We start from the raw sequence: 14,639 nt of genomic DNA, 5'->3' as shown, positions 1-14,639 counted from the left end.
CTGGTAACTACAACAGAATAATTCCGACGAAACTCAAAGGCTAGCTAAGACGTACGATTCTCCCCAATGCAAGATAAGGACGCGCTATCGAGCGTACACCCGCTTATTCTTAACGCGGACCACAGCACGCTAAGAGATGAGAGCTGCCGTGCACTCACTGCGTCATCTTGCTTATAATGCTCAAAACGCGATAGTGCCCCCCCCCCCCCCCCGAGCTGCCCGCCAACAGCGGTAAATGGTAGATATGAATGGCTTGGCGTTTTAACGTCCGAAAATGTACCTTTCGGTGGTTCAGTGATTAACGCCTCGCATTCACATGCGGAGGTCCTACGTTCGACTCCGTTTGCCAGGGTCTCCTTTCTGGGATTTTTTCTTCTTTCTTGCGTTTCCATATATATATATTGTGAGAATTCATTGTACGTCATCTTCCTCATCTAACAATAATCATCATCAGTCTTCGGCACGTTCCTCTTGATGATCGGCGCCATTTTGCTGTTGCTTCAATAAAGCGTCAGCTGCACCGTTGTATTTCAAGTGGTGGAGGTGCTTCCCGATCTCTTCGACCTCTCTCCATCCAAAGCCAGCTCCTGGAGCTCCGTTCGGGACGTCGCTTGCGCCAGCAGAGCACCATGGCCCAAGAGCAAGCCCAACCGAACCACTCGCCGGCGCAACCACCAGCCGCCAACCCTAGCCCGGTCAACAACCCCCCTCGGGAGCCTCCAATCTTCTCCGGTCTGCCTGGCGAAGATGTCGAAGACTGGCTCGACAACTATGACCGCGTAGGTGTCTACAACAACTGGAACGAGGCATCGAAATTAGCACGCGTCCAGTTCTACGTCTCTCAGGTTGCCAAGACGTGGTTCCTGAACCATGAGAGCGACTTCCGCGATTGGTCTTCCTTCAAAGACCAGCTCCGACGCATTTTCGGTACACCGACCATCCGTTCAGAAGTTGCTCGCAAGAAACTGGCAGAACGCGTTCAACATTGCGGTGAGTCCTACACTTCCTATATTGAGGATGTGCTTGCACTTTGCCGCCGTATCGACGACACCATGCCAGAAGGTGATCGTGTCCGGCACCTTCTGAAGGGTATCGGACCTACCGCTTTCAACGCCCTCGTCGCACACAACCCTTCGACGGTTTCCGACGTCGTCTCGGTATGCCAGCGGCTTGATACCTTGCAATCAATCCGCCTACGACCAGACTTCTCTGAGAACCCCCTGGCAAACAGTATGGAGCTCCGATCCATCATTCGAGACATAATTCGTGAGGAATTGCAAGCCTACACTTTACCTTCTTCTAACAACGTTCCCGCTCAACCCGCCTCTAGCGATCTGCGCGGAATTATTAGAGAAGAAATGTCAGCGTTCCAAAGCATTCACCGTGCTCCACCATGCGCCCAACCCCCTTCGTATGCACAGATCGCTGCAATGCAACCCTCGCCGTCTCAAGCACCACCACCTGTACCTGATCACGAACATCTAGCACCTCTAGTCGCCCGTCCACCAAACCCTACCTACCATTCTTCCTGGCGGGCCCCACGTCCTATTTGCTACTACTGTGGAATTCGAGGACACATTTCCCGGGTCTGTTGACGTCGGCAGCAAGATGAACGTCGTGGTTATGCCGCTTTTGAACGAGACGACACATATGCTCGAGGTTACTACCGTTATGCCGACAGTCCTTCCAACCACCGATCACCGTCTCCTGTGCGCATTTCCAACCCGACCAACAATACACGTGCATCCCGACCACGCTCCCCTTCGCCACTCCGACGCTCTGTTTCACCACTTCGGCCTGTCTCTCAACTGGCTCCCCAGCGATCGGAAAACTAAACAGTGCAGTTTTTGGAGGGAAAACTGCATCGCGGCGAAATGACCCAAGTCCTCCTGAACGACCGTCAAACATGTTATTGGTAAATGTGGAAGGTGTGCGGGTGTTGGCTTTGGTGGACACGGGAGCAACTATTTCAGTCATGCGTGCCGACTTGTGTTCTCTATTGCGGAAAGTGAAGACACCCTACCTTGGATCATCTTTGATTGGGGCCAATGGAGCAATAATTAGACCATCGGCCCAATGTACAGCGCGTGTCTTCATTGATGGTATTCTTCATCACATCACCTTCGCTGTCTTAATTTCATGTGCTCATGAACTAATTTTAGGCTGGGACTTTCTCTCATCAGCATCTGCATTAATTTCTTGCCGTCAACGTGCAGTCGAAATGACCGAGACCGATCACTGCAGCGAACGCGTCGACGAAAAACCATTGCGTTTCTTCACAGCTTCCGAATCCATACTACTCCCGGGTCAAGAGCAACTCATCACCATCACTTCTCCGAATATTGCCAATGGTGACGTCCTTATCACCCCTTCCAGCAGCTGTCTAGCTCGCGGCGTTGTAGTCCCCTCCAGCCTGGTGCGGTTCAAAGACAGTGCAGCGATAATCATTGGCCTGAACCCTACCCCAGAGCCCGTCCTCCTATCCCAAGGTTCTGCAGTGTCATGTTATGTGGATACCCAACCGGTTTCTTTGGTCTCTCTTGACGCCTTGACAGCTCAGCCACAACAGGCCCAGTCTGTTACTTCCTCCTCCTTTGCTCCCGGGATAAATCCTGACCTTTCTGCTTCTCAGCGTGAGGCGTTGCTGAATTTGCTCAGGAAACACCAGGCCTCCTTCGACGCCAATGCTTCGGCACTAGGACAGACCACAGTTGCGTATCATCGTATCGACACTGAAGGTCAGACTGTTGTACGCCGTCGTCCCTACCGAGTCTCCTTGGCCGAGCGCAAAATCATCGAGGAGAACGTGACCGATATGCTAAACAGAAACATCATACGACCCTCTACCAGTTCTTGGTCATCACCCGTTGTGTTGGTACAAAAGAAGGATGGATCGGTACGATTTTGTGTTGATTACCGCGCGCTCAACAAGATTACCCGAAAGGATGTATACCCGATGCCCCGTATAGATGATGCACTTGACTCATTGCAAGGCGCCCAATACTTCTCCACCCTTGACCTTCGCTCCGGGTATTGGCAAATACCAATGGACGAAGCAGACAAAGAAAAGACCGCCTTTTCTACGCCGGACGGTCTTTACGAGTTTAACGTTATGCCTTTCCGTCTATGTAATGCTCCCGCCACATTTGAAAGGATGATTGACACTGTTCTTCGTGGCCTCAAGTGGAAAACTTGTCTATGCTACCTCGATGATATCGTCGTGTTTTCTTCCACTTTTGATGATCATCTGCAACGCCTAGATCAAGTGCTCACATGTCTCTCCAACGCGGGACTTCAACTAAACACAAGGAAGTGCCATTTTGGCAACACAGCTATAAAAGTTCTAGGACATCTGGTTACTAAAGATGGCATCCAGCCCGATCCGGACAAAATTTCCGCAGTCCTCAACTTTCCGCGACCCTTTCGTTCCAAAGAACTACGCAGTTTCCTTGGACTCGCATCGTACTTTCGCCGCTTCATTCGCAACTTTGCCACTATTGCCGCTCCTCTCCACAAGCTCCTTGCTAGTACCGGTTCCTTCGATTGGAATGATCAATGCGAAGCCTCATTCCAAGAACTCAAGCAGGCACTGACATCCCCACCGGTGCTTTGCTATTTCGATGACAAGGCACCTACAATATTACACACTGACGCGAGTGGACAAGGAATCGGCGCCGTACTGCTCCAGCGCGACCATGCCTTTCGCGAGAAAGTTGTCGCGTATGCAAGCCGCACTCTGACCACTGCAGAGAAGAGGTACTCGATAACCGAACAAGAGTGCTTGGCTGTTGTCTGGTCCATCCAAAAATTTCGTCCGTACCTGCATGGTCGACATTTTACTGTTGTGACAGACCACCATGCTCTTTGCTGGTTGTCCACAATCAAAAACTTGTCGGGACGACTTGGCCGCTGGATTCTCCGATTACAATCTTATGACTTTGACGTCATCTACAAGACTGGAAGACAACATCAAGATGCCGACGCTTTGTCACGATGCCCTTTGCCGCAGTTTTCGGTGCACGTCACATCCCCTAGTCAAATTGGCTATACCGAGCACGCCTCGTCGATATCATCCATTTCTTCCCTACCTTCATCCACCCGTCCGTCAGCACTTGCTACTCACCAGCGAGCCGATTCTTATTGCACTGACATCATTGGTCGGCTTACCGGTGCTTCGTCTTCCCCTAATGCCAGGCTCCGGAAACAACTCCGACTATTCAAGTTGGAGGACGATGTGCTATATCGATACATTTTGCACCCGGAAGGCCACCGATGGGTTCCCGTCGTACCGCGCGCACTTCGCACTGAAGTTCTGCGCGCTTCCCACGACGACCCGACGTCAGGACACTTGGGTTATTACAAAACATACGAGCGCATCCGCAGTCGATTTTTCTGGCCAGGTCTTTCCACGACAGTAGCTAAATATATTGCCTCGTGCGCACTTTGCCAACACCGCAAGCGGCCCACTACTCCTCCAGTCGGGACCCTACAACCACTTCCTTGTCCATCAGAGCCGTTCTCTGTCGTCGGAATTGACCTCTTCGGGCCCCTCCCAACTACATCAGACGGCAAGAGGTGGATAGTCACCGCGGTTGATCACTTGACCCGGTACGCTGAGACGGCCTCAATCACTTCAGGAAGTGCTTCGGAAGTAGCAACTTTCTTCTTGAATGCTATTTATCTACGTCATGGAGCCCCTCGTGTCCTTTTGAGCGACCGGGGAAAGGCATTTCTTTCAAGCACGCTCAGTGAAGTTCTTCAAGCATCAAAAACAGTTCATAAAACAACATCTAGCTATCACCCGCAAACCAATGGCTTAACGGAAAGATTTCATCGCACGCTGTGTGACATGCTGTCCATGTATATCCGACCGGACCATCGCAATTGGGATGCCATACTACCCTTTGTCACGTATGCATATAATACGTCAGTTCAACGAACCACAGGCTATTCTCCATTTTTCCTAGTATACGGACGCCAACCGACATCACCACTCGACGTTTCATTCTTTTCTGGCCCCGTCAACTCTTCACCATTCGTTTGCGACCAGTTTCTGTCCCGCGTTGCTCGATGCCGTCGTCTTGCCCGCGTAAACACCGAAGCTAGCCAAGAAGATCGCAAACATCGTTACGATGCCACTCACCGCGTCGTTCTCTACCACCCTGGCGACAATGTACTTCTGTGGACTCCTGCGCGAACGCCTGGCTTATGCGAAAAGTTTGAGTCACGCTATCTTGGCCCTTACAAAGTTATCGAACAGACCTCACCGGTGAACTACGGTGTCACACCTGTTCATGTCCCCACTGACCAACGCTGCCGCGGGACAGAGATTGTGCACGTTTCGCGTCTCAAGCCCTATTGTATGCGTTCCACAGCGTAATTCGCGGCCAGGCTGGCCGCTTCCGTCGACGGGGGAAATTAGTGTGAGAATTCATTGTACGTCATCTTCCTCATCTAACAATAATCATCATCAGTCTTCGGCACGTTCCTCTTGATGATCGGCGCCATTTTGCTGTTGCTTCAATAAAGCGTCAGCTGCACCGTTGTATTTCAATATATATATATATATATATATATGTGTGTGTGTATACGCTGACACGCAGAGACGACGTCAGCGACAGTAGAAGGATTCTGGGCAACAAAGGCATTGTAGACAATGCTTCCGATGCCCTTCAGTATGTGGCGCACTTTGTCCGACTCGGACATCGAATCATTGACGCGCCGCCAAAGCGCAAAGACATCCTCGATGCAAGATGTGTTTGACTCGCCGGGATGTTGTTGGCGAGTATCTAGGGTCCTCCTCGCTAGAGCGGATCGAACCGCTGGCGTGCCGAATACTTGGCGAAGCTGCTGCTTGAAGGTAGGCCAGTCGGTGAGGTCGATCTTATGGTTCAAGAACCATGCCTTGGCAACGCCCGTGAGATAGAGCGATACTCGGCGGAGCTTGTTAGAGTCGTCCCAGTGATTAGTTGCACTTACTCGCTCCTAGTAATCGAGCCAGTCCTCCACACCTTCGCCGCGGAGACAAGCGAAGATCAGAGGGTTGCGCTGGTGCTTGACGATGTAAAGAGGAGGGGCTTGCGGCACAGGAATGGGAGAAGAAAGGGCGTTCGCCACTCACTCTGAGACATGTTGGCGGACTGATGGTCCACGCAGCGGCTTGAATGGAGCTCCAGCGAGTAGACATTGTGAGGTGGCTCCACCACGTATGACGACGTGGTTGTAAGGAGGTTTATTGCCCTTGAACTCGGGAACTAACAAGCGCGATGGACCCGAAGATGAAGCGCACATTCAAAGACGATGATGGCTGTCAGCCAGAAAAAGTGATGATCATTGACTGCTGTCCAGATAAGGATATGAGGATGAAGCGCATAATTGATACCTACGATATATATATATACACGGTACATGACATCGACAACGACGTCTACATCAATTGCGACCAACGCCCACGCTGACGTCGGCGGCGAATCCCAGCCAAGTGTCTCTATATAATTGCTATCAAAATAAAACTTTTGGTCCCATTGAGTATCGAACGCGGGTCGATCGCGTGGCAAGCGAGTGTCCTACCACGAAGCCAAGATGTTACCTGCAGCTGCTTAGGGGAAAAAACACTACATAAATGCCATGTAGTGAAAGGGGTCTACTTAACGCATTTTGTTCGACAGATATCACGACAAAAATGAGCCCATTCGGCGATTTACAGGCGCGTATGGGAGGCCATGAAACAACGTCGAAAAAGGCCGGGATTCTGCAGCCATCGCTGCAAAAAATGCAAGGGAACATTTAAACAGTACATCTGGCGGAAAACATATCCTGCCTTTCGAGAGGATTTGATCAAGCAAACAGAAAACGCTAGATATTGTGCTGCCATCTGTGAGACATTGTGAGACTGTTCATGGCCTCTGAGACGGCAAGCGCACGGCGTTTATCTTGGAGGCCATATGACTCTTGCTTTAGATCAAAAAGTTGCCAGATCCCACGTACAGTGGGAATCGATAATATGTGAAGCACGAATGAGAAATGTTGATATGTCACTTTAAAATCAGCACAACGTTACAGGGTGGAGGTAAATGATGTCTTACATGTCTTCCGTGTCTTGATTATCATGTTTGGATGTGTTATTTACCTTTGTCATCTATTCACTTTACGTGATATCAAATTTAGTAAATGTGGAGCTAGCGAAACGGCCGTGAGCACGCTATGAGCGTGGTATGTTGTCTGGTTTTTACATGACACGCGTGTCAGGATTATTATGTTTGCACGAGTCATATATTTCGTCATGCATTGGCATCACGTAACACCGAATTTGGTATATGTGGAGCTAGCAAAGTGACTGTGAGCGCGTAATGAAGGGCCCAATAGACTCCAATGTAGCGTTGACGTGTGCGCACGCTAGGCACAGCGGCGCTACGTTGGCACAACGCGAACACTCTATCTGACGCCAGGAGCGACCAACGTCCATCAGCAACCGGCGCGAAATGTGACATGCAGCATTTTACGTCGATGCGTTACCCAGACATTATTGCGTCTCCCTATAGCAGGGGCGTTTACCTGCTGGGAGAACCGGCTTTTTACTCTGCCCAAGGGCGGGCCAATATCGATAAAAAAGGATAGACAGAGAGAGAACGAAATTGAAAATAAAAGCAAGCTGAATGCAGACATATACCGCATGCCGCACGTCCAAATCAGACTCGTTCAGGGATTTTGATTGAACTCACAAACTGCGGTATCACTTGGACAGCCTTCTTCTCTGACGTTAAGAGTTGTCTACGGCACGGGATTCTTTCTTCTCAGAGATTGCGGTTCGCCAGTTGATCGAACACGTGGCATACGGTCATTCCACGCCGTACTTCGCAGCCATTTTTGCAACCATATGAATTGTATCCGGAAACGTGTACTGATTTACAGCAGTGAAAACAGTGATTTGCTAGACTATTTCAGAGAGGAAACTTTTTTTGGTTATGTTAGTCCCGTCTGAACTTTCCGAAATGTTGTACGGGTGTTCAGTGTGAAAAAAATAATTTGAAAAGCACAGTTTAATTTTCTATGCGAAAATTTGTCTCCTATTAGGTGAAGGTTATGCATAAGATGTTTGAAGCTAAGCAATATTAGCACAACGTTTTGGCCACATACGCATAATGTTTTGGCCAAAACGTGTTATATCTGCATTTATTCGTATGGCAGTACATACTTTGTATTATAATTGACCAATGAATGCCGACTTCAAAGAAGGTATATTTTGAAAAAAAAAATGCTTTTAGATCCATCTAGCTGCTTGACATTGCAAAAATGTCACAAAGTTCAGAACAGTGTCATTTTTTACTACATTGCGACAAAATCAGCATCAAGTGGTGGCCTTTATATATAAATTAAAAAAAACATTTAACAGTTCTTTTTATATGGCAAGATTCTTCATTACAATTTTTGTCTTAAGGAAGAAAATCATTTTTGATGTTTCCTTTGAGCGCAACGGGGAACTTGAAATTGGAAGCTGTATGCGAAGATAGCCGTCAATGGGAAACAATGGAAATAATTTTTGTTCGTAGAACAAAAATTGTACTGACAAAACTTGCCAATGAAAAGAACTGTTTCTTTACTTTCTACTAAGTTACCAATGTAGTCTTTAAGTGGACCACCTAATGTTGGAAATTTCTTCTGAATGTTCATGAAACAGAGCACGCGTTGAAAGAAAGTGTCTTTTATAAGGTCGGGCGATGCAATTGCTGTCTTTCAACACACCGTTTAGTGAGCTTCGTATAGTACTATCTGCCATCCTAGTAGCGGTATATATCACAGCATACCCGCCGAGGTAATGATGATGTGTGGGGCGAAGCGTCCATCACTCCATCTGTGCTTTTGAGCGTCTGTCCGTGCAACCGTTCATGCGTCCGCTCGTGCCACCGTCCATCCTTGCAACTGTCCGTGCATTCGTATGTCTGTCTGCCCACCCGTCCGTCCATCGAGTGAACCCTCAAAGTACCGTAATCTTACATCTTTTCATCAGATATTCATCATATACAAGTACTGCCATCCAGCAGGCATTCTAAGGACTAAACGAGAGGTGGCTACTACTAGAACACTGGATGTACGACTCATTGCGTAAGCAGATTGGCTCCTAAAAACAATATTCTGGAATTTGTGAATGTTTCTCTTAAAATTGAGTAGCTCAAAGGGTCTAAAATATTTTCCTCGCAAAACAATCATTTTGTGAACAATTTATTGCGTAGATATCCTTAGAAAGTACAGTATTGCCGTAGAAAAAATGTAAACACAAATTTGTGGGGGATTTTTTTAGAAGTATGGGGCGAAAATCGCGCTGATGTTACTCAGCTTCAAATACCTTACTCAAACATTATTGCATAATATGTAGACTAATTTCGTAGAGAAATAAACAGGTCAGTATTTTCTAAGTGTGTTTTTACCAAAGAACACACAGACGGCATTGTCGGAAGTTGAGAAGGCACGCACGGGACACACAACACTCTTTCTTTCCCAAATGGTTCAGCAATTTATTGTTTCTAATCAATTAATTCAGCACAATTAATTCAGCACATGTAAGACAGTCGCGAAAAATTGGCGGACCCTTAAGATTCGCCTTTAAGAGTTGAACACGATAGTGAAATCCGGTCCCTAGTGCACCCTTCAACCGCTTAGTGCTAACTCATTAGTATGTTTTGTTACTTACACACGCACGCACAAAAACACGCACAGAATGGATTAGACCAGCGCGCTCTATTATCGCCGAATGGGCTCGTTTTCATCGTGACACCTGTCGAACAAAACGCGCTAAGGGGTGCCCTGAAACGCTTTTTTAAGTAATCATGGAATTAATTCACTAGAAAAGCTTATTGCCTTCAGAATTCAACGCCGCCAAAGTGTTGAGAATCCGTCCAGTGCGAGTAGGGTTACAAAGGTTTGTCGCATGCTGCGATTATATTATGTCTTCTCTCGTCCAGACTAAAGCGCTGGTAGCTAAGCAGGGAGTGGTGGCAGAGCAAAGAAACTACCACGTCTCATGACCTTAAGCACTTTTTTTTCAAATGCACGGCTTTCTCAGTGTGATCACGCGTGCACGCGTGAACAAGTAGCCGCCTCCCGCGGCTATCGCGGTAACATGATTTTTCGGTCGCAAATGAACAGGCGATTTTTCTCTCACAACCAACGGGGCCACCGCCGGTGGCATGTTTTCCGCGACTAGAGATCTTTAAGACGATCACGTTATAACTGACTGCTACGCTAGCCGTGGAATGACCCCGAAGCGATTGCGTCTGCAAACAGTATTGTGGGCATCCGTAGCAAGTATGCTACATTGTTTCGTTACTGCATCTGCGATAGCAATTGCAGTGTCGTAAGCTCTATCCAAAAGGCGTACGCATAAGCGAATTCGACACACAAGCATACCCTGCACAGTAAACCAGCGTCACCAAAGTGAGTTTCCGGAGGAATTTCGAGACTAGAAGTTAGGTCTAGGGAATGCAGTCGGATGTGCTTGAAATGTGGCTTGTTCGACTGCGACGTCGTGCGTTGGGAGCAACCATGAAGAGCTTCCATGGAGTGTCAGTTCTGAAGAGCAATACTAATATTCACTCGCTTTCACAGGGAATAAGAATTGCCATGGTGGATGTCTACAATAACGCCTCCTTACACTCGTTGCATAGATGCGGTTTGTAAGCCATTCATGATAGTTAGCCAACATTTGGGCGTAGTGTGTCACATCAAGTTGCCAAAATAAGGCTTATTCGCATATGAAATCACTGCATGAACGATTGCAAACAGCTTTTTCCTGAGTCTTATCTTACTTTTAACATCTTGCCAAAGACAGTAGTGCTTTAGAGTCGTGGGAGATGAGCTCACTAGGTAGTAAAGTGAAAAGTTGGGCGAGTTGGTGCTGGTTCATGATGATAAGGGGCGCGAAAAAAACGACACACAACAGAGAAGAAGTACACGGGACGACGCGCTACTAGCAACTGGAATATTTTATTCAGGAAACACCATTCATACCGCAGTGACATCAAAATTTAACCCAACGTATTGACCAAAAACTAAAAATACATGCTCAGCATGCCTACAAGTAGCCGTGGAATGCCTACAAGTAGCCCTAGGTGGGCTCGGCGGCTGTGCACCAACGCAGACCGCTAATCCTTTCACTCTTGTCATGCAGGTGTTTCAGTGCGCATTCCTGCGCATACTGCTTTCCGTTTTCCTGCCAGCTTCTTTGACCACACCGTTGCAGTATCAACATCGTTCCAGCGAGAGTGGCACGCTTTCCTGTCACGCCCTCTTGGTCTTCGACACAAGCTTATCAACCGCAACGTACTTGGAACCACTGGATTTCACCACACGCAACAGATCTGGATCCCTTCCGGCGCCACCGGTCAGCTACACGGTCCTCGACAAAACCTGGTCGACGCTATCAGCATCGGCATCGATGCCTGTGTCGACTACAAAAGAGCGGCCTTTGCCGGCGGCGCTGTGTGGGCTCGGCGGCTGTGCACCAACGCAGACCGCTAATCCTTTCACTCTTGTCATGCAGGTGTTTCAGTGCGCATTCCTGCGCATACTGCTTTCCGTTTTCCTGCCAGCTTCTTTGACCACACCGTTGCAGTATCAACATCGTTCCAGCGAGAGTGGCACGCTTTCCTGTCACGCCCTCTTGGTCTTCGACACAAGCTTATCAACCGCAACGTACTTGGAACCACTGGATTTCACCACACGCAACAGATCTGGATCCCTTCCGGCGCCACCGGTCAGCTACACGGTCCTCGACAAAACCTGGTCGACGCTATCAGCATCGGCATCGATGCCTGTGTCGACTACAAAAGAGCGGCCTTTGCCGGCGGCGCTGTGTGGGCTCGGCGGCTGTGCACCAACGCAGACCGCTAATCCTTTCACTCTTGTCATGCAGGTGTTTCAGTGCGCATTCCTGCGCATACTGCTTTCCGTTTTCCTGCCAGCTTCTTTGACCACACCGTTGCAGTATCAACATCGTTCCAGCGAGAGTGGCACGCTTTCCTGTCACGCCCTCTTGGTCTTCGACACAAGCTTATCAACCGCAACGTACTTGGAACCACTGGATTTCACCACACGCAACAGATCTGGATCCCTTCCGGCGCCACCGGTCAGCTACACGGTCCTCGACAAAACCTGGTCGACGCTATCAGCATCGGCATCGATGCCTGTGTCGACTACAAAAGAGCGGCCTTTGCCGGCGGCGCTGTGTGGGCTCGGCGGCTGTGCACCAACGCAGACCGCTAATCCTTTCACTCTTGTCATGCAGGTTAGTAAAACTTACAGTCTTCTCGCTAAGAAGTCTAGTAATTACCTGCTGTTTCAGCTGCCGAGCCCACACTGCTGCGTTCTTGTTGCACTTGAGTGTTCTCGTGTGATTCGTGCCTTGTTGATGATGTCGGGCGATATTGAAAGCAATCCGGGTCCTGCTTCTAATGCTGTACTAACTGAACTGCAGAAATTGTCTGCCGGTCAGACGGAATTAATCAGTCAGGTACAGGACCTTAAATCCCATTTGCTATCAACAGATAAATCTATAGCAGATCTCAGTAGACGCATGACTGATCTGGAAGGGCACTGTCAAAATATTATCTCCTTACGTACTGATGTGGAAGCGCTCAGAAGAGACACCGCTCGCGCGAGTGACCTTCTGCGCAAGCTTGAAGCGCGCGTGGATGAAGCCGAGAATCATTCTCGGCGCAATAACCTCATATTTTATGGCCTTCCTGAATCAACTGGATCGGAAGCACTTGTCCAAGTTGAACAACTTGTCATCAAGCACTGCCGTGATCGTCTAGGTATTTCCATCGATCCGAAGGAAATTGAGCGCGCGCATCGTCTGGGTCGCCGCAAGGGTACTAACCACCATCGCCCCATAATAGTTAAATTCGCATTCCATAAAACAAAAGGAGAGATTCTTTCTAATGGACGGAAATTTAAAGGAACCACTTTTAGTGTTGGTGAAGATTTTTCACGTCGTGTGCAAAACGTCCGTCGGCAATTGATTGCCTTTGCTAAAACCAAGTCGCTGCCTTTTTCCATCACGTATAAGACACTGCTAATGGGTCACAAGCGCTACGTCTACGATGAGCAATCGCAAACTGTAAGGGAAGCGTCGTAGCAATTTCCTCGGCGCAAATCTGCCGGGCACACCCCCACACCTCAATCTGGCATGTCACTCTCGGTAGTCTTTGCTAACGCGCGCAGTTTTTTTCCGAAACGCATAACTTTTTCTGAGCTTGTTTTGTCATCAAGCAGTAACGTATTGGTGATAACCGAGACTTGGCTGACAAATGATATAACCGATGCAGAAGTGCTAGATCACCTACCTGGATTTCAACTTTATCGTAAGGACCGTACAGGCGCACGTGGAGGCGGGGTTCTGATGGCTGTGCACCAACAGTTATCGTGCTCGGTGGCCAGGACCAACTCTTCTGAACTTGAAATTCTTTGGGTCGTTTGCCGTGCTCACCCTCATACTGTCCTTGTAGGCGTTTGTTATAGGCCCCCGAACAGTGACCCAGATTTCGCATATAAGCTCAACAACAACCTGAGTGACCTTGGGAAACAGTATCCGCAAGCAGAGATACTGCTTTTCGGCGATTTTAATTTTCCTCAAATAGATTGGAGTAGTAGCGTCCCGTCAGCTGTGGGCAGTGAGCCCGCAAGGGACTTCATAGATTTCTGCCTGAATTGCAATCTAACCCAACTTGTATCCCAACCAACGCGCGTTACAGAGAGCAATTCCAGCATCTTAGATCTAATACTAACTAGTCATCAAGAGAGCTTATCATCAATTACATATCTGCGTGCCGTCAGTGACCACAAGGTAATCCATGCGGCTTTTGCGTTTCGACCTGTAAAACGCGATCTTGTCACCAAAACAATCCGTCTTTACGACAAGGGCAATTATAGTGCCATCAATAATGAATTGATATCTTTTCTTCCTGAGTTTGAGAGAATAAGCCATACACGCTCTGTGGATGAGAATTGGATTATATTTAGAGATAAGTTAGCCACTCTTGTCGAGAAATTTATCCCAAAAATAACGTTTACCGCAAACCGTAACAAGCCATGGTTTTCACGTACACTTCACAAACTAAGAAACAAGAAAAAACGCCTCTTCCGATCAGCCAAACAGTCTAAACTTCTGTCCTTATGGGAAAAATATTACGCCGCGGAAGATGATTATCTTAGAACCATTCGTAACGCCAAACACGTGTTCTTTCATGAAGAGCTGCCCAAAATGCTTGCAACCAGCCCTCGCAAATTCTGGGAGGTGATAAACCCTCAGGAGATGCGCACCACTAGTCTTTCAAATGCGCATGGCGATATAGTCGACAACAATGAATGCGCGAACCTTTTTAACGAGGCCTTTTTCTCTGTTTTTACGAATGAGAGTTCAGTTCCCGATTTTTCTTCACCTGCGCGCAGCACCGAGTCTATGCCCCCGATTGCATTTTCTACGGACGGCATCATTTCGATTATAGAAAAGATTAAGCTTTCTTCTTCTGCAGGTGTGGATGACATTAATTCAAAACTTCTCATAAATGTTAAACATGTGTGTGCCGCATACCTTACATTGTTATTTTCGCAGTCATTATCATCAAGCATTCTGCCAGCAGACT

The 14,639-nt window shown here is 48.2% G+C and overlaps 1 protein-coding gene across 1 annotated transcript; it reads left to right on the top strand.

The window, feature by feature from the left end:
• Nucleotides 1–11,110: 11,110 nt before the first annotated feature.
• On the top strand, nucleotides 11,111–13,958 carry LOC142804082 (uncharacterized). The gene has a single exon (XM_075890644.1). The coding sequence runs from the start codon at nucleotides 11,159–11,161 to the stop codon at nucleotides 13,130–13,132; it is 1,974 nt and encodes a 657-aa protein (XP_075746759.1). The 5' UTR covers nucleotides 11,111–11,158; the 3' UTR covers nucleotides 13,133–13,958.
• The last annotated feature ends 681 nt before the right edge of the window (nucleotides 13,959–14,639 follow it).

This window comes from Rhipicephalus microplus, chromosome 3 (genome assembly GCF_043290135.1).
Source record: "Rhipicephalus microplus isolate Deutch F79 chromosome 3, USDA_Rmic, whole genome shotgun sequence".
NCBI lineage: Eukaryota > Metazoa > Arthropoda > Arachnida > Ixodida > Ixodidae > Rhipicephalus > Rhipicephalus microplus.
The sequence above is the reverse complement of the archived record's forward strand: the minus strand, read 5'-3'. Positions and strand labels throughout refer to the sequence as shown.